This window comes from Electrophorus electricus, chromosome 18, assembly GCF_013358815.1.
Source record: "Electrophorus electricus isolate fEleEle1 chromosome 18, fEleEle1.pri, whole genome shotgun sequence".
Lineage (NCBI taxonomy): Eukaryota > Metazoa > Chordata > Actinopteri > Gymnotiformes > Gymnotidae > Electrophorus > Electrophorus electricus.
In genome coordinates this window covers 12,153,918-12,177,302 of record NC_049552.1, presented here as the reverse complement: position 1 = coordinate 12,177,302, position 23,385 = coordinate 12,153,918, and the positions used below count along the sequence as shown (strand labels likewise).

The 23,385-nt window shown below is 42.0% G+C and overlaps 3 protein-coding genes across 7 annotated transcripts; 2 read left to right on the top strand and 1 right to left on the bottom strand.

Moving 5' to 3' along the window:
• Positions 1–3,314: 3,314 nt before the first annotated feature.
• wdr48b (WD repeat domain 48b) lies at positions 3,315–12,108 on the top strand. The gene is given in 23 exon segments (XM_027021034.2): positions 3,315–3,375; positions 4,173–4,313; positions 4,670–4,748; positions 4,848–4,930; positions 5,058–5,187; positions 5,541–5,629; positions 6,069–6,170; positions 6,360–6,584; positions 6,940–7,014; positions 7,149–7,251; positions 8,075–8,172; positions 8,294–8,378; positions 8,381–8,400; positions 8,513–8,588; positions 8,591–8,608; positions 8,760–8,813; positions 8,816–8,854; positions 8,945–9,050; positions 9,215–9,302; positions 9,416–9,492; positions 9,692–9,707; positions 9,710–9,889; positions 10,216–12,108. Coding segments are annotated over 23 exon segments (2,028 nt in total). The 5' UTR covers positions 3,315–3,327; the 3' UTR covers positions 10,312–12,108.
• A 256-nt stretch (positions 12,109–12,364) lies between these two features.
• blvra (biliverdin reductase A) lies at positions 12,365–16,508 on the bottom strand. The gene is given in 8 exon segments (XM_027021035.2): positions 12,365–12,467; positions 12,469–12,649; positions 13,207–13,375; positions 13,487–13,594; positions 13,962–14,059; positions 15,190–15,309; positions 15,637–15,760; positions 16,402–16,508. Coding segments are annotated over 7 exon segments (870 nt in total). The 5' UTR covers positions 15,756–15,760; positions 16,402–16,508; the 3' UTR covers positions 12,365–12,392.
• On the top strand, positions 15,300–23,134 carry LOC113584244 (cytochrome c oxidase assembly factor 1 homolog). 5 transcript variants are annotated; one of them, XM_027021037.2, is made up of 8 exons: positions 15,300–15,383; positions 17,869–17,951; positions 20,253–20,357; positions 20,617–20,814; positions 21,027–21,166; positions 21,581–21,732; positions 22,171–22,247; positions 22,684–23,134. In XM_027021037.2, the coding sequence occupies exons 4-8, from the start codon at positions 20,810–20,812 to the stop codon at positions 22,760–22,762; spliced, it is 453 nt and encodes a 150-aa protein (XP_026876838.2). In that variant the 5' UTR covers positions 15,300–15,383; positions 17,869–17,951; positions 20,253–20,357; positions 20,617–20,809; the 3' UTR covers positions 22,763–23,134. The 5 variants fall into 5 exon arrangements, with proteins under 5 accessions (XP_026876838.2, XP_026876840.2, XP_026876839.2 ...); XM_027021038.2 differs by lacking the exons at positions 15,300–15,383; positions 17,869–17,951 and adding an exon at positions 19,671–20,101 and having other exon boundaries at positions 20,617–20,807; XM_027021036.2 differs by lacking the exons at positions 15,300–15,383; positions 17,869–17,951 and adding an exon at positions 19,671–20,101.
• Positions 23,135–23,385: the final 251 nt, after the last annotated feature.

Here is a 23,385-nt window from a genome sequence, read left to right as displayed (position 1 = left end):
TGAAGAAGAAACCCTTTTTCTAGAAACATTTTTATACTGCCTTCACATCTGGAAATGTTGACATTATGCCGCAGTAGCTGGATATTTTTTTTGGATGCACATCTAACTAGAAATGCACTGCCACAAAGTTTTTACAGTGGAAATCACATCTGCTTGTCAAATGCCATTGTACACTATTCCATATGGGCCTTTGATCAAATACATTATCCAAACTGGTCCACAATTAAAAGATTTAAAGCATTTTTAAATGTTTAGTTTATTGATCATTTTTCTTATATTCAAGAATTTGTACAGGTGTTCTGTGTTCTCTCTTGCTTCTTTTTGTCACGTTTAGCAAATTTATAGTAAAGTAGCACATCACCCATCAGTAAAACCCATGTCTTTAGGTCTTGCAAACATTAAAGCTATGTGTCATAACGTTACTTATTTTGACATGCTATGACACAGTAGGGCCTCTCTGGCATGATTCTGTAAAGTGTGATATGGATGTTTCTCTTTTGATTGACAGCAAGATCCAACAAAGCACCTCAGTTTCATTCCCTCATGGGACAAAGAATTTCTGTATCTACTCGGTCTGGAAAAGGTGGTTCAATTTCGTGGAGAGTGTTTGGACAAGATCATATTTGTGCCTGACAAATGTGCAGACAAGGGTATAAGTATTTCACACAAAAATTAAATATTTATTGATTTATGATCTTTTCTGTTGTTAATTGCCTATATAAGCTGTCTCCATTTGGTTTCTCTGCCCTTCATGCAGGGAAGCAGAAGAAGTTACCTTCAGCACATTCCCCCAAGGATCCATTCACTTGTGCACAGTGCAACACTGATTTCTCTTCTTCATGGAACCAGGACAAGGAAGGTTCCATACTGTGCTGGTCCTGTTTTCAGTGCACCTGGAGAAAAGAACACTGGACCCTCAATGGACCAAAGGACTACCACCTCAGGCCTACCTTTGGCAACTTCTCATCTCCTGTTCTTACACCCAGTCATCCTGTGCACACTGACTTTCAGGTTAAACAAGAAGCAAGTTCTTACTTGCTCCCTCTGAAGGGTGACCAGCAGGTTCCCAAGATTTCAGCCTCAGTGTATTCTGCTCAAACAAATCCACTTTCCTTATACTCATCCAGTTTTTATGTTGATTCGTCTTCCTGTTCCTCCTCCCCCTCTTCCTCTGACCTTTTATCAACCCCCGTTGATGTTTTTGTTAGATCTCCCAGACATGCATCTTCCTCTTCCTTGTCCTCACCCACGTTTTACTTCAGTTCATCTTCTTATTCCTCCTCCCCGTCTTCTTCAGATGGTTTCTCCTCCCCTGTTTTTTTGTCTTCAAACTCTGGCACCTCATCTCCTTCTGATGGCTCTTCCTCTCTATCTTTGCCTTCAACCTCGGAGCTTCACTCCTCGTCTCCCTTACCCTTTTATTCTCCACCACATTGTACAACAAAGCAGGCATTACAGAAGGGAAGACCACCCTACTGGATGCAGATTTCCCTTCCCCCCCTCTGTAAAGATGACAAGGTCAATAGTAAAGAAATTAAGAACGAGAAGAATGGACACTGGACTGGTAACAGGCTACAACACGAAGGAGAAAAGACTAACCAGTGTATGTTTGAGCTGACACACACCTGCATGTCTCTTACCTCTGCTGTTTTCTCACTTTCACCTCTGCCATTGCTGAGACCTGATAAATACAACCTGCAAAAGCCTCAGATATGTCATACTGACTTAGCCTTGCCCTCTAAAGCTCCTTCCACACTGATGCCCAGTCTGAAGAAGACAGCCAGAATGGAGCACATCAAGAAGACCATGCTTGAGAAGCTCAAGCCTAGCCAAGACAAACAGCACAAGGCTTCTTTCAGTACTCCCAGTAATTACATCTCAGCCGCACCAGGATCCCTGGCCTCCCCAATCAGTCAGTATTTACCAAAGGTCACAATCCACCATGTACCTTCAGCTCATTCAACTATATCTAAGACCACTACACACTCAGCTAGAGGGGAGCAAAATGAAAAGCCAAAATGCTGTAAATGCAAGTCTGAGCCTATTGAGTCATCTGTCAGAAAAAGTGAGTAGCTTGGCACCATTGTCCAAAACTCAAGCCACCAAGTCCTTGATCCAGAGAACGTGAAGGTATCTCGTAAGCATATCATCAGTTGGAGAATAGCCAAAGATCTAAAAATGTTAAATGGATTCAGAGGATAAAATTCTCAGACGTGCCTCGTGGCAGTCATTCCTCTGAGCCTTATAGCTCTTTCTCTTCCTCACCAGGCTGCCCTGAGAAGGTGAACCTGTGTGTTCTAGAGTCATAAATGATGGATCACAGGATAGGATTTAATTTATCCCCTGGGAGGATGATCCATAACATCAAGTAACACCTGCACCTGTACAAAGAACTTCCTGATTACTTGCGCACTTTAACACCTTTTCGCTTGATCCCAATCGCTGATACTCCTTCCCTTAAAAGACAAACAATTTTGAGAAGAGTTTAGTCCATTTCTTTGTATTGATCCTGCAAGGTTGTTTTGGTTCTATGCAAAGCAGACCTAAAATTCAAACTTACCTGCCACACTCCCATTTCATCAATATGGTTAAACTATGGTCAGACTCCAAAAATGTAGCACCACTGCTGTGCCACACTGGCAGGGATGTCAAACCCGCCTTGTGGAATCCCATAGCACTGCACAGGATTGACGTGGATTTGCTGTAGTTATGAAACACTAGACACCTGACACTGAAAGTGCCTTAATGTGATTGGGCTTTTGATTTGGAGAACATGTGTCATAAATTTCTATGTTGTTTATGGCATCTTGCATCTTCAAATTTTTTATATATATATATATATATATATATATATATATATATATATATATATATATATATATATATATATATATATAAAAGAAGTTTAAGAATTTACGTTTTATAACGTTACTGTTAACTGTCAACGAGCATTTGTGTTATCGTTGGTTTGTAAATTTGTTTGTCCATTTAAGTAAAATATACAGTACAAATGACGGAAAATTGTTTAATACGTGGACACGCACGACTTAGTTATCTGCACCTGTTGTGGTATGCAAAAAGCGTGTACAGTTGCTGATGAATTTTTCCATCTGTTAAATATTGTGTTCAATTAAAAAACAAAACAAAACAAAAACCTTGTTCGTGTGGAGACATTTAACTTGCTCCAAAACGCCACGAGTCACTACTGCTTTTCTAAACATTTATTAGTAGTTTGCTTTTATATAACGATATAAAGGTTTCAATGAACAGGAAGTCGTGTTTAATCACGTCTGGATGTGACGTTGTGGTTGACTGTCAACATGAAAGATGGCGACCCACCATAGACAAAACGCTGCTGGACGGAGGAAAGTCCAGGTACTGTTGCTTAGCGTTTTGCCTCAGATTTGCATCTGTGCTGAATAATATACTGAAGCCCTTTAAACTTTCATCCTTTTTAAACGGACATGCCCACGTGTCCATAAACCTGTGCATAGCTAAAGCAAGTGCTGCTGGTAACTTGTCGCTGCCGTCATGCTAGCTGGCCAGCATCGCTAGTTCGTAATGCATATTATGCTAACCCGCTTCCCTTCCCTAACCTTAGCTAATGTGTTGTCAACATGCTTTCGAAATCAAGTTCTTGGGTAGATAGCTAACCAGCTAATGCCTTTGTGGACTGCTAAACACTTCAGTCTATGTACAAGTTTCTGTTGCGATGGTAACTAGCCAGATAGCCAACCTGGTCCGTTGGCTAGTGCAATATCTTGACCAGTGGGATTACGAAGATGGGGTCCGCTAACTTGACATCAGCAAAATAACCCTTAATTACATTTCAAGTTACGCTACTTTCCTTAGCTTTTGTATTTCATCTTCAAGCGAGACAAGCTAGCTTGCTAATATATTACAACAGGTAGCATATTTAAATGGAAGACCTACAAGTTGAACAGCGGGTTTATTGGTTTGGGAGTCATCAAGGATGCATATCACCGTAAAAAAATATTGTTGGCGTTCCGCCGCAGGTTTGCATCACATATGCATTGGTACGACAACAGTCAATCGAAAGCAAAGATGCGGAGGACATGCATATAGTGGATATATAGGAACACGTCTCACGACACATTACAAACAAGCATTCAGCAGCGGATTGAAGACGCGTTTTGTGTTTCCGTGCTTAGGTTTCTTATGTTATAAGGGACGAGGTTGAGAAGTACAATCGCAATGGGGTGAACGCGCTTCAGCTGGATCCAGCCCTGAACAGGCTCTTCACTGCTGGCAGGGATTCCATCATCAGGATATGGAGCGTTAATCAGCACAAAGTACTCTCCGATTTTTATTTTATGTTAATGCTGAGTATCACGTACTCCGTTAAAAGCTGCTTAAATTAGACGCGGTTGGGTTTTGTGGTCCCGCACCATTAATTTGAATGTAAGCAACTTGGTGCAACTGTGATATGACAAAAGACAGGGGAGACTGATCTGGCAGAGGATTTGTGAAACGGTGCAGAACTATTTTAAAATATATGCTCATTTGATCTTCATTGTTGCTACATTTGTTTTCAGTGCACCATATATTCTACTAAAGGCTGTGACAATAGTTGACAAAATATATTGTTCAGGGTCTGTGCAAGTAATTTTTTGCCATCCTGGAAGTGAGTAACTGCTGTGTTTTACAGCAGGATCCCTACATAGCTTCGATGGAGCACCACACTGACTGGGTGAATGACATAGTACTGTGCTGTAATGGAAAGACATGTAAGTTTTGGGCATGTTCCATTTGGTCTTATCTGACGGACATAGTCACAAGTTAACCAGTTGTTTCTCAGACCCGGGCTGTCTCCTCCTTTTCCTTAGTGATATCAGCTTCATCGGACACAACAGTTAAAGTTTGGAATGCACACAAGGGGTTCTGCATGTCAACATTAAGAACACACAAGGTAGAATGTTTAATCTGTTTTGTTGGCTCAATTATAACATGATTTAAATCTAAATCACTTGCTTTTATGATCTGTTATGTTTGATGATGATGATGGTGGTGGTAACAGCAGTTGTGTTGTGTCTCAGGACTATGTCAAAGCACTGGCTTATGCAAAAGACAAGGAGCTTGTGGCGTCTGCAGGGCTGGACAGACAAATCTTCCTCTGGGACGTTAACACATTAACAGCACTTACCGCCTCAAACAACACCGTCACCAGTGAGTCAGTCATTTCAGAATGACTTCATCCAGTTGAATTACTCACATTTAGGAGACACAGCGTCGCCCATGCGAACCACCAAAGCTATTTCATCACTAACATCATCCCCTTGTGGCAAATTATGTTAAATGTGAGTGAGTAGCAAGCCAGATCCACGAGGTGCTTCGCATCTTAAAAAAGTACAACGAGCAGATTTTAATTTTGTACCATGTAAAATGATATTTTGTCCTGTTTACCATATGTTATCCATTAGTTTATTACATAGGTAGGAAGTAGGTAATTATAAAGAGTAGCATTCATCTCAGAGACGTCAGGATGCGGTGCTGATTGGTCCCGTTGTTTTGTGCAACAGCCTCCTCACTGAGTGGGAATAAAGACTCTATCTACAGCCTGGCTATGAACCAGCTGGGCACCGTCATCGTCTCAGGTTCCACAGAGAAGGTCAGAGGGGTGCCCTTACCTTAGGAGTATTTCCCCAACCTATATTAAATCTCATCTTAAAGAAGACTTGGTGTTTTAGAATGCTAGTGTTGCCGTTGATGAATGAAAAGTGTTTGCAATGACGCTGTGCAGATGAGATTATGCTAACTAATTGTTAGCCTTGTTAACATGTTGGGTTTAGCCCCACTGCTTGCCAGAAGTGACCATGCATAGAGAAACACTGCTGTTAGAATTGTTCTAAACTTTACTGTGTTTTCTATATAGGAAATTGTACACACTTCAGTATGACTAATCTAGCCAACCATGGCATAGAAGTAGGTTGTGTGATGACTGTAATGGTTTTCACAATTGCTGAAAAGTTGCCCTTTAAAATACGGCCTGATAGGAAAATGGTGGGTTCATGTGGCTACGTCTCCTGCACGCCTCTCTTTTTTGGTAGGTCCTGCGGGTTTGGGATCCACGCACGTGTGCCAAGCTGATGAAGCTGAAGGGCCACACGGACAACGTGAAGTCGTTGTTACTGAACAGGGATGGCACTCAGGTACACACATCCCAAAGCACTAATATTTCCATCTGATGGCAGGTGTTTTAGTAGGCCTGCATTCATTTACATAAGGCTAACAGCCCTTCTTCGAGACCTGATTCATTTTGAACACCTTAGCCATTCCTTGAAGTCTGGGATTTGTTTAAAATGATGACCAGGGCACGCTTGCTCTGCCCACCTGCACAGTGCCTGTCGGGAAGCTCGGATGGCACCATCCGGCTGTGGTCACTGGGTCAGCAGCGCTGCATCGCCACGTACCGCGTGCACGATGAAGGCGTGTGGGCCTTGCAGGCTAACGAGGCCTTCACGCACGTCTACTCCGGGGGTCGCGACCGCAAGATATACTGCACGGACCTGCGCAACCCAGACATCCGTGCACTTATATGCGAAGAGAAGGCCCCCGTTCTGAGAGTGAGTGGGACTGAGACCCTTTACTGGGGTGGAACGTCCTTTACTTTGGCCACCGGCTGTTTGCCATCTGGATCAGCTGCGTTCAGGTAGAAATTTTAGCGGCAAGCTTAAATGCACTCAGTGTGTGGTCAGAAAAAAGGTTTATAGAGGAGCGCGCTTCATGTTTCTCTATTCACATCAGATATTTTTTGAAGTGCTGGTTCTTATTCTGATGTCTTGCCGCTAGATGGATTTTTCAAATGGCCCTTATTCACCCGGGTGGTGTTGCTGTATTGATCTCTCTATTTATTTATTTATTTATTTATTTATTTATTTATTTATTTATTTATTTATTTTCCTTTTCCTCCATGCTCAGATGGAGCTGGACCGCTCAGCAGATCCTCCTCCCGCCGTTTGGGTTTCCACGACTAAATCTTCTGTAAACAAATGGGTATGAACGAACTTTGCTTCTGTTACAACTAGTAGTTCCTCCATGTCGTCCGAGCATTAAGTAAGTGCTTAGACAAAAATCATATCGAATCTTAGCTTGTGCTTTCACTTTTTCATTTTTCACTTTATCGCCAGTCTCTAAAGGGAATGCATAACTTTAGAGCGTCTGGGGACTACGACAACGACTGCAGCGCCCCCCTCACGCCGTTGTGCACGCAGCCCGAGCAGGCCATTAAAGGTAAGCCCCGCTCATGTTATTACCCCACCCACTGTATGCCACCTCCTGTCGGAGAAAGCAACAGCGAGACCTTCTCTGCTAATTTGGAGGAAGGAAAGCCTCCCTCGAAAGGTGGGTGGTTGTGAAAAGGACTAAAGGCATTGCTACCCGACTTGAGTATTTAAAATACCCTAACAGTACCTACCTTTATTTCTTACCGGTAACCCTGGTTGGATGTGCGGTCATGACGGTATGACTTACTGCTAAATATATTATCAGTAAGCCATACAAGTCAGGTATGGCTTGAACCTGGAGAGTTGACATCTTACCTGGGGGCCCCGCACACCCTTTCCTGTGTCCTGCATCTCTTGCAGGAAGCAGGATCTTTCCTGCTCCTTCATTGGTTTGGAGAGTTCAGTTTATGTATAGGGGAATAATGATATGCATACAGACTCGAATAGGGTGTATCCGAATAGGAAAGATGCGAAGCGATGAGACATCATTGAACAGCACCATGTTCAAGAATGCACGCCATACTACGCCACATCGATACCGTCCCTGTCTCCCAGGCAACTGGGATTCCACTGAGGAGCAGGGCTGGTAAAATCATTAAGGGTCAAAGTGCACATCGGTAATCTAATCCTTGCTCTTGCCTGCACAGTAATACACTCTCATATTTGGCCCTTTTTTTGTTTGTCATTTTATATATTTTTCCTCTTTTATTTCTTTGCTAAAAATTTCAGATTTAGGTAAGTACTGTTGGGGTATTTTACCCCTCAGGCCAGCACGCCATACCTTTTAGTCCTTTTCAATGATTTTTCAGGTCATTTGTTATCGCTTGCAGGGGGCGCCAGCATAATTCAGTGTCACATCCTGAACGACAAGAGACACATCCTTACCAAAGACACCAACAACAATGTGGCATTCTGGGATGTTCTAAAGGTTAGAACCGATAGTGGGTAGAATCAGCTGCTATGGATGCAGAGAAGAACTGAGTACTGTGACTCTACCTGCTCTCATTTTGGGTTTCTACATTTTTAAAATTTATTTTTACTTTTTTTAGGCATGTAAAGGAGAAGACCTGGGCAAAGTGGAATTTGATGAAGAGATAAAAAAGCATTTCAAGATGGTCTATGTTCCTAACTGGTTTCGGTCGACCTTAAAACAGGGGTGAGTTTCAAATGGGGGTTCGTGCATACCGTGGTTGCTGTGACAACTGCTGCTTCAGAGATGAAGGGTCAACGGTTCAGCCGCCGACTCCAGGGTTTCTGCTGTTTTGTAGATGTTGACCATCACCTTGGATGAGAGCGACTGCTTTGCTGCGTGGGTGTCCGCTAAAGATGCAGGTTTCACGAGTCCGATGGCTCAGACCCCAAGCGTAAGCCGTTTTCTCTGACACTCATTGCGTAGCTGAGCTCCGCCCATATTCTGAAGGACGAAAGCGCAGTCAAACTTGCAACAGACTTGCTAATTGATGCATTAAGCGTGTACATTCACACCGTGTTGTTGTTGTTTTTGTTTTTGTCCAGTAAATCTGGGTGGTCCTGCTGCGCAGGCTTTGCTGGAGTTCTGGCCACGGACACACATAACCCCATGGAAGAGGAGGAGGGCGAGGTTAACCATGGTGAGCCCCCCCCGGTCCCCATTGGGACACGCCCTAATGGCTACATGGGAGGGATTCTCATTCTAACGTGTGACCTTTTTCTCGTGGCAGCAGTAAACGGGGAACAGGAGAGCAGGGTGCAGAAGGCAACGGCTACTCCAGTGCCCTCCACACACCCGGTGATCTTCGGCGAGGCAGGTGGAAGGACGCTGTTCAGGTGAAACTCCTCTGGTCCTGGAAACCCAAGATGGCAAGCTTTGGCTTCAGTTACTCCTTGCCTTTAAGTAACAGCATAAAAGCCAACTAGGTGGCCAAAAGCAAAAACAGATATCCAGTAGTGACAACTGACCTGTGGTTGTCTGTCGGCTTGCCGTCGTGTAGGTTATTATGTCGAGATTCAGGAGGAGAGACCGAGTCTATGCTGCTGAATGAAACGGTTCCGCAGTGGGTCATTGACATTACCGTCGACGTAAGTGCTCCTTCTCACCTTAAATTGGGATTCAAGGCCATGTTTGCTGATTCCATGCCATTTGCCTTTCAGCAACATTCCGATGGTTTTACTCCCTTTTCCTTTTGCTGTAGAAAAACATGCCCAAGTTCAACAAGATCCCATTCTACCTGCAGCCCCACTCGTCGTCCGGTGCAAAAACGCTCAAGAAGTAAGGCCCACTTCTGTGCCCAGGGCATTATGGTACCACGCAGATTCTTAAGAGTGTATGTGTGCAAAAGTGATTGCGTTACACCAGTCAGCCTACGTCTCCTTTAGCCAGTCAGAGTATTATGCCTGATCAGATGGAGGCCGCTGTAGTGACCAAGCGGGGTGGGCATGTCGCGGTAACTACCGCCTCGCGTTTGTAGGGACCGCCTGTCGGCCCAGCGACATGCTCCAAGGTGAGGAAGGTGATGGAGCACGTCTACGAGAAGATCATCAACCTGGACGCCGAGTCGCAGGCTGCCGTCTCGTCGGGCTCCGCCGAGAAGCCTGGCGAGCAGGAGAAGGATGAAGACGTGGCGGCAGTGGCCGAGGAGAAGATTGAGCTCATGTGTCAGGATCAGGTGTGGCCGCAATCACACACATGCTCTTCGTTCCTTCTCTGAAGATTGAAATATTTAAATGTAAAATCTTTTACCCTTTTTCGGAAGAATGCTTAACGACTTAATCAAACTTTGGAAATGTGGTTTAAGTCCGAGTTCACCCAGTCATCGTCTGCTGGTTTGAATTTCCGTAACCAGCTCTAGATTGTTTGTAGTAAAGCTCAGAGCAGACACATTACCACTGTTTTGCTTTTGACCTCTTGGGGCATTTGTGGTGTTGTGCAGCAGGAACAATTTGGCTGGCTGCTCTAAAGTACTTGACTGCTCATTTTTGGGGTTCCTTCCAGGTTTTGGATCCAAATATGGATCTGAGGACAGTGAAACATTTTATCTGGAAAAGCGGTGGAGATCTGACTCTCCACTACAAACAGAAGTCCACGTGAGAGTGATGTGAGGACTACATGAGCCTTCCTCTTCTTCAGTCCAGCTTCGCTCTCCCCTCAGTTCCACGAACCTGCCCACATTTTGGGCCACAGGGGACGTGCAAACACAACAGACCGATCAGACTGCAGCGCTTTAAGATGGCTGTCGCGGTCTGAGATTATTTGCATGCTATAGTAAATTAACCGAGGTCATTTGTGTTTTGTGTCTGTACTTTTTGTTCGTTTTTCTTCTTTCCCTTTTTGGAATTTTTATAATTGGTGTGAGCGAGGAGGGCTGATTTGAGAAGATGGCTGGAGTGCCGCAAGATCTCAGTGGATGCTGCGGGAGCTGTGGGTGCGCTCTCTGAGTTTTGATGCATTCCAGAATGTGATGCTTTACTGGATCCTGCACTCCGTCCCCTTGCCATTGCTGATGAACCACTTAAACTCCCACACGAATCCCGTCAGTCCTACCACCCTCTGCTGTTCTGCTGTCATTGCAGGACTTCATGGCTGGGTTGACAGACAACCTCGCGTCCCACTTCAGCTACTGCCTTTTTCTTTTAACATGCTGTTATCCTTAATTTGGCATTTTGATTTGTGAGTAGCCCTTTATTTCGGTAGAACGCTCGACATTATTATCCTCAGTTTATGGAAGGTATTTTTGTATTATCTGAAATTCTCTTGGAGGAAACAGAGAAGTTGCACCTGCAAAGGAATATAACCCGCCGTGCTGGTCTCCATCAGAGCCAGTCGACCCTTTGAAGTGTCATGCACAAATACAGAGTCATCTTTTCTAAATGGAACAGTACTATGGTCAGATATGCACAAAGGAAGTGATTTGAATGTTTTATATCTGTTGAATGAGTGACTAATGTTTTGACGCTCAGCCATTTGGTATGTTGCAGGTCCACTGCTTATAGGTTTGGGGCACATGTGTTTGGGCTTCCTTGTAGAAGGTGGCCCTAAGAGGAAAGAACAGCTTCTGAATAAAGAAAACGTTCAAGTCACTTACAAATATAACTGTAGAGGGTGAGACTATATTGTATGTTTGATATTAAAGATAGAAGGTTGTTTTCTCAGTGGCCTAATACAGGTCATGCTCCTGGACATTTATCGGGTCATTTTTTTTAAAAATTGTGTATGCTTAAGACAGATTCAGTAGCAACAAATATGGCTTTGCTTGTGTAAGTACTTGATATTACTGTTTATGTCATCAAACCCAATTCCAGAAGTCTGCTAACCTGTTTAAAAATGGCAACCATGTTTAGTAAATATGAAAAAACAGAAACATTACTAGAGAAAGATTTTTCTAAATGTTAACTTCCCTTTTGTGTATATTTTATCTGACATGCTGTTTTCAAGGCACAACCTTACTTTGTCCTTAGAGTTCCATTTTTAGCTGCCGATACTGGTTTCACTTCATTCAACTTAAGTATGAACTGAAATTCATGTAATTTATAAATTAAAATTTTATTTGAAATGCTTGAATCTAAACAGCCAGTGGTTTCAAGCAGGCATGTGCCTGTCTTGATTAACAAAAGCCATCGTGTTGAGCTCTAATCGCTACGTGTGTAAATACAAGGCAAAAGTCATTTACAATTGCTAAAGATCCAAGAGTCATTACTGTATTGTTGGAAGAGGCATTTTCTGACTTACGGGTTGTTGTACATTTCTAACGCAAGCCAGGATGGTCTGAGACCAAATTATTTTTCACAGATAAGACATTTCTCTAGAAAACACCCACCAGATATCTCCCTTCCACACACCTGATGCCTCCAAATGAATAATGACGGTAGCACTAAGATTGTGATGCAACAAAACCGATACTAAGAGAAGTGATACCACACAAATGAGAAATGCCCAGCCACTCTGGATTCAAATCTGTACTGTTTAGAGTAAAGCAAAAACCACACCCCACAAAGACTGCAAGCATTCCACAAAGAATGACTCCTTAAATTCTCTGTTCATTTTATTCAATTCATGTCGCAGACACCAGTGCAGCCCACACTAATCCAAAATGAGCGGACCCTCCACCCCATTTACCCCCCCCCCCCCCCCCCCCCCCCCCCCGACCTCAGTGAGAGAGTGTCTCAGGGCAGCTATCTGTGGCACAGCTGCCGGATGCCGTCGGCCAGCCTCAGGCAGTGGAGGATCCGGACCCGCTCCGCCTGCAAGCTCCTCGGGCGGCACGTCTCCCTGCAGCTTGCGGCCGAACAGCACCAGGTCCTGCATGAAAAGGCCCACAGGCTCCCTCTGGCCGGCGGGCAGCTCAGTCACCGTGCACGAGTCGAAGCGCAGGTGCACGCGCTTGGCCCGGCCCAACCCTTCGCCCCTCTCCTCGACCCAGGTCAGAGGCCTGTGGGGTGGGGGTGGAGTGATGTATACAACAAATATTTTTTAAACAAAAATGAATGAAGCTGCATGACCCACAATCAGTCATTACAAGTACACGCATCTCACTCCACTGCTGTGTTCCCTGGACTAGCTGCCTGTAGTTGCCAGCATCGGATTTCAAACCCTGGCGCTTGCCTACAGAAATAGACCGCGTACCTCAACGTGCGTCTTCACCTGCCGCCTCTCAAGAGACGAGGAGGACATGCCTCAATACTGACACCCAGTCATAAACATTTCTTCCATGGATACAACACTGTTTTAAGTCACTAGACAAGAGCATCTGCTAAATGCTAGAAATATCTATGTAGTACTTGTTCAAAAAAATCCTCCACAATTTAGCCTGTGATTCAGCAAGGTTGTACATCATGCTGGGTTAATTTTTGAAATAGCATCTTTTACTGACAATGTCAGTGTTCAACAAGTGACTTGTTAGAATGTGTTCAAATAAACCAGGCTAACGGTCTGATGTCATCTTCTCTTTACCTTTAGTAACTCATGACTGAGAAATACCAAACTTACTTCTGATCCTTGGTTAAAAAGTGGGCTGTCATCTTCATATGCTTCTTGTCCTCATCCTCAACTGTCGTTGCCGCCTTTAGTGTGAGCTCGCCAAACAGTTCGACCAACCAGGTCAGACGGGCGATGCCACTAAATGAGGGAAAGCCGAAACCGGGTTTCAGGAGACCTCCTGGATGAGCAGGGCAGAAGAGGGGAAACTGAGTATCATCTTCCCTAGTGGTTGTGTCTTATTTAAGATGCCCTCGGATGGGACACCTTCAACCAACTGTTCTGCCCACACCTGTGAAATGGAGACTTCCCTCCTCCAGCTTTTTCCCAGCTATGTCCTTCTTCAGCTGTTTAAAGTCAGGAGTGAAGAGCTCTATATGTTCCTCATGCAGAACCAAACCTAAAGACACACGGTGATATGGTGATCAAGGCTATTTAGGTTTGGTTCTGGTGCATTGTTACACACTCTGGTGCACAGATGCACACTTGTATCTGGAGATCTACTGCCCAAAAGTGTTCAAGTCCAAACCTGTCCTGGTAATTGAACATAATTTTAATTAAGTTGGACATAATGTTAGCATGGTGTTAAGACTTTCAGAAAGCATGATTGGGCACCATAGCAAATGTCAGAAATCCCCCCCTGCCCCAAACAAACACACACACACAGACACACACACACACACACACACACACACACACACAGCTTAACCTCCCTAAAATCTAACCTCAACCTTCTAACTCCGAGTGTGAGTGTTGAGACAACTCACCCTTCTGCTGAGCCAGGTCACAGAGGTCAACTGCAGCGGTATAACTAAGGGTCATGGGGTACTCTACAGACACATGCATCCCTTCCTCCAGAAACCGCCTGAGCAGAAATGAAACAGCACAAAGAAGACCAGTAGCTGCACCATACACTGAGTAAGCAGTTTCAGAGTTGACGGCTGCAGTGATATGGTTTCGGAAACATGGATTGTGTTAATCTGACTGAAAATCATCATCACAGCATGGAAAAAAATTAGAAATAATTTTCAAATTTTTCAAGTGGGTTAAAACTTTCCAACATCTTATGGCTTTTCTTATTCAAAAAAAAAAAAAAAAAAATGAAAGGAACATAAATGTATTTAGTTTTATTTAAAATATTTTCATTAAATGAATTAAAATTAAATTTGTTATTCAAACTTCACAGATCATGGATTATCGTTGTTTATAAAAATGCCATGTAAAGTTCCAGATGGACTGAACCGTTACAATAAAGGCACGTTCATGACAAATTACGTTCATCTGAGACAGAAAAGGATTGGTGGGCACTACTGGTCAAGCTTTCTTATAAAAGAAACATGAAGTATGACTGGTTGACTTTTTAACTTTGTCAAATATTTACTGAAGTTAAATTTACTATTCACAACAACCAAGCAACTTGTATAACAGTACAAAAAGTGTGTAGTACAAGTGTGCACTTGAGGGAAAAAAGAAATTAGGCCAATAGAATCACTCTTTTTTGCAGGGTCTTCAAAAATGTCCTAAGGTTAAGGGGTTAGTGTCTTTATAAGAATAAAATGTAAAAAAAAAAAAAATGCATGCAATTAGGAGTGTATAAAGGATTTACATATTTCATTCTAAATTTCTTTGCTGACTCTTTCTTGTTGATCTTGTCATTTAATGCAAAGACATACCAGGTCCATTCCATAATTTTGCATTTCATAAATTTCTTAAAACTGTGAATACGGTAAAATGCTAATTAACTTTATCCTTTTTTTCCTGTCCGCATCCTGAATAGCATTGCATTACATATGAACATATAAAAAACTACTGTTTAGGTGCGTTATCCAACTGGATCTGGTGAAAGCCTGAAAACCAGAAGTCATGTGTACATCCTTAACCTTCAAGTCTTGGTCTTTAGGTAAAAAAATTTTTTTAAGCTGATCTTTGGCTGAACTGTTCCTTTAACTTCGACACCTCCGGGGTCAACGCGGACTGATGTCGATTCCACCCTACCGAATGTGTTCTTCGTGGCTGGCGTTTTCCGTACACACGAAGGCCACCTGGATGTCGCTCCTACACAGCGCCTCCTCCAGCGGGATCTGTGGGACCCCCTGCTTGTCTCCCAGAGTCCTCCTACAGGTTGGAAATCGATCAGCCTCCTGTTCCTGGTGCCACAATGATGGGCTCCGTGACTACTCGCTAAAGAAGTGAGTTACATCGCCACGGACATGTTAGGTGTTCAAACCTAGCCTAGTAATTACAGACGCATCGTCCGTCAGCCACACCGGCAGTTTGCAGATAAGACACCAATGCTTATTTAGCGCACGGTAGCCTCCAGATTCCACCTAGTGCTGTTTAGACTACTGCCATATTTTACAACTTACATCAAAATGAACATTTGTATAGTAACAAGGCCATATACTTTTAACTGTTGTGGAGAATCTTTTGTCAGACACTAACCTGCACACAAACCCCTTGATGGAGAATTTTTCTGCCACGCTAGAGGGCAGAGGAGCAAGCATGTCTTGTATTCTTGCATTTCCTGCCATGCCAATGCCTACCACCACGGCCCCAAACATGTTGCCTACAGACAAGAACACAAGATTAGTGGGCAGGCAGCTTCTCTCCTGCAGGAAAACCGAAGCCTAAACATCTGACCCAGACTGCTCCTGGAGCTTCTATAAACATTCGTGCCGTGGTCTGCATGGTGAACCAATATGATCTTTAGCTAATGGACTTATTCCTTTCTATTTAAAACCGTGGAATGTATGAAAATAAGATAACCCATGGGAAACAACGTTTTGTGGTGAAATGACATCAAGACAACCTGTGCCTATTGTGAATGATAAAACAATGCTGTGTGGTTGCTTGCATCTGCATGTACAGGGCATTGTGTGGAAAAGAAGGACAGAGCAGGAAATACGAATAAGAAACTGAAACAGGACAATAATCATACAACATGACAATAATCCACACATTGCTACGTGTGAAAATGTATTTCTGCAGAAATGCGTTATTATGGCTTGGAAAATTAAGTGCAAAACTAGGCGTTACAAAAAAATACGTATTTGGAAAAATATGGGCAAGCAACGAGACACTGCATGTCCGTGCATAACGCATCAATAACATAACGCGAAGACGTGGGTAACTAGGAAAATTCGGACAACTAAATGCTGGATAGCCATTGCATATCTCCAGATGTAAGCGCTGTATGTCCTCACTTACCACAGAAAGCCTTCCTTAGCTACCGTCGGAGGTAACAGTGAAACAACGATGTCGTTGAGCAACAACTGAGCAACTTCTTGGAATTTGGAAGAGTCGATAAGACGCATTGTTCCGGTCACGTGGATATGCCCGATTACAGAAACTAGGCCTGTTTCTTAAGAAATACTTTTTGAAAAAAAAAAAAGTCTTTCTAATTCTGAGAGTGTATTAAAGAAAAGAAAAGTTCGACTCATCGCTTAGTATAAGCTTCTTCGTACATTTATTACAAAATGCCTCTTTTTTAGATTTCGTATTTTCGTGTCCTTGTCACCAAAAATATAGATAAAACACGTTATTTTAAAGATTCATTTCATCTCCAGAAGTATTTAAGTCACAATGAATTAATCTACTAAACCTTACAATTATTGGGTCAAATGTGACATACATTACTTTTTGGGGGGTTTCTAGTGAGCAAAAATCTATCTTTGCTAATGTATTTGGTTTCCTATAATTATATGTAAGTCGCTCTAGATAGGAGTATCTGTCAAATGCTGAAAAATGAAAAACAAAAAACAAACAAAAAAAAAACAACCCTAATATAGGTCTGCTATATTACCCTTTGCATTAAAAAGCAAATCAATTCTAAAGATAGATTTTAATGAATCAATGTAATAACGGAACAAGGTACAAGCATTAGAAATATTGCCAACACCATTTATTTTGGTTTGCTTACTTGTTTTACGCACCATTTCGAAGCTCATTCGCGATTAATATGTTTTTGGATTTTGACTGATTCGGTAGGATAGAGTCCTTTTGAGAGGTAACTAAAAATCTTTAGAGTTCTGAATCAATTGTAGATAATTAACTAGCAAACTTGCAAAATCAATAGCATAGTAAAAAATAAACAACTGATACGGCTCCTTTGCTTAGCCTGACACCTGGTGGTGAAGTGAAAAATAGCCCGTTAATCGCTCTCTGAACCTAAAACGCTAAAGATCATTCTGTATCCAGAATTGAACTACTTACACTGTGTAACGAAGTTACCAAGAACTTCTAAAAAGACCAAATAGTTATTTTTGGATACTGAAATGCAAAATTCTAATAAGACTAATGTTATAAAAATATTTTACTCTCTCTGTTCTGATTACTTGTTCCTGTCAAGCGAACACTGCTGGGGCTGAGCAAAGTTATTATTTTTTTTACACATTATTAACAAATTAGGTTGTTTCTGTTTTTTTCTTCTTCTTCTTCTTCCTGAGTCTGTTCTATTATTCCTGCACAGAGTAATGCAAGAATTTGACTCAGCATGCTGAGTCATAATAATAACTTTTACGGCAGCAAAATCAAACACGTCAGAACACTTTTGCCACAAGAACACTTGAGGACACTGGCAGACAGATTCTTTGAGCATTAATACAGCACTGTGTCTTGAAGCTAACTTTGATTTCTCTGTCATTGCACATGTTGACTGTCTCCATCCTGATGAAGGACGTTCAGTGCAGTGGTCGGCGTTGGAGCTTTTAGTAGGAAATCTTGCTCTGGATATTAATGAACAAAAGCTGTATCAGAAGGTAACCATATTGAATGAGCAAAGAAAATGGATCCACTGAATTGCTGAGTCATACTTTTTTAGTTCTAGTCAGCAATGCTTATACTGAACATGTGTTTAGCAAAATGGAGGATTTATGATTTGATAAAAGAAACAGACTTTCAGTTGAAACTGTCAAGTCTGAGCTCCAGATCAGTTTGACCTTTAAAATGTCACGTACTGACTTTAAAACGTTCACTGAAGGAGAGACACAGCTGATAGCTGCAGTAAAATCCAATACAAATGAAACATAATGTAAGATTTTCAGTCAAAAGAAAGAGGGAGATAATCTGGTCTATTTAATCATAACTCTACAAATTCATTGTTCAGGCATGAGATTCATAAAGTGTATAAAGTCAAGGAGGACAGCTACAATAGGAACAGCTTCTTTTTAGTGGCCAGGGAAAGAGTCGGTGAGGGAGTAATCTTAAGCACAGACAACTTTAAATGTCAATGTAAGCAGGCTTTATAATAATAATTTTAAACGTTTATTCTTTATAAAATGCATGGACAGTTTCTCACCATTCATAATTAGTCATGAGCAGTGGTGCCTCATTGTTTGTTTGCATGTTTATCTGTCTATTAGTTTTTACATGGAAACATGAGTTGTATCCAAAACTGTGTACTACCACACTTGTATCCTAACAGTAGTACACCCATATTATCAATCCATTCGTTAACATTCTGCTATGTGTAGTATTGTAGTATTGTTTTGGATACAGTCATAGTGTCCAGAGGTGGCAAACCTACAGCTGAGCACAGCATATTGGAAAGTTCCGGCAAAATCTCTGAGTTTGTTTATATAAAAGCCATTCAACTATGATCCACTGAAGACATGTTGGGTTCTTGAAGGGTTATCCCATTTCGCAGGAGAGAATTTCAACCTCTACCCCTTAACTCAGTTCCATAGGGCAAGATGACACTCAAAAAGAACCAATGCATATTGGTGTCCTATGGCAGGTGTTCATGCTGTATTTAGTAGGGCTGCCAGTATAACAGATAGATTTGCTAGCGCTCTTTCAGTAATGATCACAGAATGTGAATATAACCCAAAAAGAATAAATGAAGCTCGTGCTCTGGAAATAAGCATTACAGTATTTCAGTCAGTAGTTTTTCATTGATAAAATGGGAACATTAATGCAGCCATAGTGTAACATATTTGAGGCTGTAAAACCTGTAGCCTGTTATAATTTGTTGCTAAATTCGAAGCTGGCCTCATTATTATAAGACTAGTTGCTGCTATGGTTGGTTTAAATTCTAACAAGATTAATGTGTCACGTGAAGCACTGTTCCGTTGCGCATGTGGGTCAGTTCAGGTGCATGATCTGTTCTAATGTCGGAGATAGGCCACATTTAAAAGATATTGTGAACTAGAAATTGTTTTTTGAATAAATAAATAAAAACAATTTGAGCAATAAATTGGATTTGGGCCACTTTTAACTGCAGTATGAATGTAGCCCTACATTCTGACAACACTCTGACAATATCAATAAAGTGCCATTGCAAAACTGTAGTTGAAGGCCATATTGGTTTGTGATTTTAGTTTACACAGTTGCTTTTCACTGTTTGTGGGTTGAAGCGTTTTTAGGCAATTTGCGGGTTATAACCAATTTTAACCCCCCCCCCCCCATTTTTTTTTTCAGTGTTTATTTAAACCTGACTTTTATTTTGACATAATTTTATTGGCCAAAAGTCGGTAGAATCACAATGCTGCTAGAAATATTCCGTGCTATTTTTTAAGCAACAGCACTATTCGCTTTATACTGAGTTATTGCAGTTGCACTCAAAGTCTGGAAGCACTGCAGTATTTGTGCATAAATGCCAGTAATGCCAGTATATGTGCGGACAAAATTTTTGAGTTTCAGAAAAATATGGCCGCTTCCATGCAGCTCATGGTCAGCAAAGTCAGAATAGCTTTATGAAAATTTAAGCGCGCCGGGTATTGCGTCCGTTTTTATGTTTTTATACTTGCAATTTTATCCAACTGAAAAAGAGCGCTTCAAACGTTTCTAGATTTGTATACAATTAGCTAACGACCTAGGCTGGGTAGCTACGTTTCACTCAGTTACGATGTATCACTTAATAGGACGCCGATCTACGATGTCAGAAAATGACCTTGCCGGATTAGTTTAGGTAACGTTAACTACCCACCATGCCAACTAGCTATTTCATTACTGATGTATGTGACAGCTCTCCCCTACGTCCTCATCGTACTTTCTCATACGGTCTTATCTCTTTGTGCGTTTCGATATACGATAAACACTAGCCGTTTTTCTCACTATAGGAGTAGAGGTGAAAGGAAAAGATTTTACCCTTTGGTGAACAAGTCTTGTTTGGGGGAAGCGGTAATCGTGCCTTTTCAGAAAAATCCACAAGCCAAAGACAACCAGTAAGTCCCTAGAGTCCTCAGCTACGTGTGAAAAACATGAATCAAAAGCTTGTAGAACCAACTTCAGCAGCAATAACTTGAAGTAATCGTTTTCTGTATGAATGGCCTGCTATTCGTTACAATGTTGCTTCAGTTACTTCAGGTTTGAGGCCATTCATTTATGCACAGCTCTCTTAAGGTCCTGCCACAGCATTTCAATTGGGTTGAGGTCTGGACTTTGACTGGGCCACTGCAACACCTCGATTCTTTTCTTTTTCAGACGTTCTGTTGCTGGTGTGTTTGGGATTATTGTCCTGTTGCATGACCCAGTTTTCGGCCAAGCTTTAGCTGTTGGATAATTGGACTCACATTTGACTCAAGAACACTTTGGTATACAGAAGAGTTTGTGGTTGACTCAGTGACTGCAAGGTGCCCAGGTCATCACCCCTGCACTACTGTGCTCCACAGTTGGTATGAGGTGTTTGTGCTGATTTGCTTTGTTTGGTTTTTGCCTAACATAGCACTGTGAATTATGTCCAAATTATGGCCAATTTAAGGCATGCTGCCATGTTCTTTTTAGAAAGAACAGGTTTCTCCTGGTAAACTTTCCAAACAAGCCATACTTGTTCAGTCTTTTTATAATTGTACTGTCATGAATGTTTACTAACTGAGACACCTCTATGCCTCCAGGTTTGCAGAGCGATTCAGAGCCTGTGGGGTGTTTTTTTTCCCCAGGATGGGCCCCTCCACCCACCTTCTGCAGCAGATGACCATATTCGTCACTGTGTTTACTGGTGGAGGCTGTGGCATGATGTACTACCTCATGCAAAGTGAGTGGTCTGGAAAGCCAATTTCCCAAAATGACACACAGATAGATTTATTGGAGGAAGATAAATAGGTTTGGGGCCTCAACTGGCAGTTTTGGTTCTCTTATTTCTATAGTTGTACCAGCAAAGCTTGCGAACACAGTGCACATGTTGCCAGAGTGTTTTGATTGGCAAACATATTACTGCTATCAGTTTGGTGAGGCCAAACGGAGCACTTACATATGATCCATTTTAATATTGTCTAAAAATGGTCGACCCTTTTTTCATTCCAACCGAGCAGTTACACTCCCAAGTCCATTTATTTAGTAGTTTATCAGTTGTGTTGTATAAGCCTCTGCTGAAGTTAACCTGCTTCCATGTTGGCTCTTTGCCTACCCCTGATCTGAAATGACGCCTTCTCCTCTCCTCCCTTTCCAGAAAACTTTGCTAAATCAGAGTACTATCGTTTGGCTGTGGAACACCTGAATACCCACTCCACCGCTATGGCTAGCCTCGGAGCTCCACCACTGAAGGTTCATAACATCCACTTGTCTGATCGACACAACCATGTGGACCACACCAGTGCTCAGGTCAGGCTCTGAAGATGCCTTTTATGAAAGCATTGATAATGCTGAAGGTGTTGGCCATTCCATATACCAATTGTGCTCATTAAGCAGAAAGGTCATAGTTATGACTGGAAACATGCTGTAGAACCATGTGCAGGGAAGGAGGCACAGTAATTTGATGGAAATGCATCCTCTTTTAAAGAATTTAAAGAAATGGCATGAGCTCACAGCATTCCTACTTATTATTGGGAGTTCATATTAAAGTTCTATTTTATGTATCAGTACTAACATTGATTAAAAGTTGGCAACCACCAATTATCATGTCCTCATTAATGAAAGTGGAACTGGAGGCTATGCTGTTCAGTGTCTAATTGGTCAATTTAACTGTTCATTTAACTAAACCTGAATGGCTTGCATGGGTGTCACATTTACTGATCTTCATTTCTTGCACCTGATTGGCAGCTGAAAATCCCAGTGACTGGATCAAAGATGGGGGGTTACCTCTACACAGCCTCCACCAGGGACGCTCTATTAAACAGGTACACTGCTGCGTCTCCTTCCACACACAGCCTCGTGTTCTTGGCTTCTGGGTGCTTTAACAAAACCTCGGATCAAAATCCAGTACTTGAGGAGGGAAAAGTACTGCAAAAGGATGATTTAGATCAAATGTGATGGAAATGTCTCTAACCATTACATCCTGATAAGTGTATACCCTGCAGATGAGCAGAATACACTGTGGATTTAAAATGTATGTGCACACTGAGTTACTGGATCTACAGGCTGCCTTCATGTTTCATTCACATCTAATGGTAATACTTTGGTAATACTATGTGCCTGCTTGAAAGAATTGAAATTGGAGATCACTTTATCGTAGACGCTACACCTTGTTCTTGGTCTTGTCAAATTTATCAACGCGAGACCGTGTCCCCGTTGAGGTGGCACTAAAATTAGTTTTCCCTCCCTGACTCTCTTCAGGTGGTGCCTGCAGCAGGTGACTTTACAGCTCAAGACTGGCGAGATCATTGAGATTTTCCCCGCAACAGAATCTTTATAGCCTTAATGTGGGGGGTTCGTGAGAAATGCACTGCACTTCTAAGGACACCACCTTGTGATTTATAGTCCACTGGTTTGTGGTGTCCTTCTCTTTTAACAGGAAGTATAAATGTATGAGTTAAATTATGCCCCTCAGCAAAAAAAGACACGTTGGTTGGGTGTGGGCTCCGTATAGAGTGGAATATGAGTTTAATATCAGCAGCTAAACTAGACTTTCAGCTAATGTTAAATGTATGATTTAAAAAAAAAAATGATGTTTCATATAATGCATATGTGTAACTATAGAAAAACGTGTGGTGATCTTGTAAAGCCCTAGTCAAATGAATGATTGCTTAAATTTAAACCATAAAAAATAAAAGTAAACAATGTCAAACAATGACTTTATTTTGTTTATTTGGAACCCGACAGATCTATGCTGATAGGCAACAAGCTTGATTATTTTTTTTTTAACTATTAAGCTTAAGACTACATGTGCAAGGTGAGACAGTCGCAGGAGATTCAAATTCCTTCTATGGGGCACGAAGGAAAAACAATGCAAAGGAATACCAGTCCCAGGTCATCCTTTACTTAAAGGCAGAATTTTTCTATAACTTCATGTTTCCTGTCTCAGAAAGAAGTCCATAT

Excerpts from the sequence above, each read along its gene's own strand:
- LOC113584244 (XM_027021037.2), top strand. Across the intron at positions 21,167-21,580 it reads GATGTACTACCTCATGCAAA|AAAACTTTGCTAAATCAGAG; the intron begins GTGAGTGGTCTG and ends CTCCCTTTCCAG. Across the intron at positions 21,733-22,170 it reads TGGACCACACCAGTGCTCAG|CTGAAAATCCCAGTGACTGG; the intron begins GTCAGGCTCTGA and ends CCTGATTGGCAG.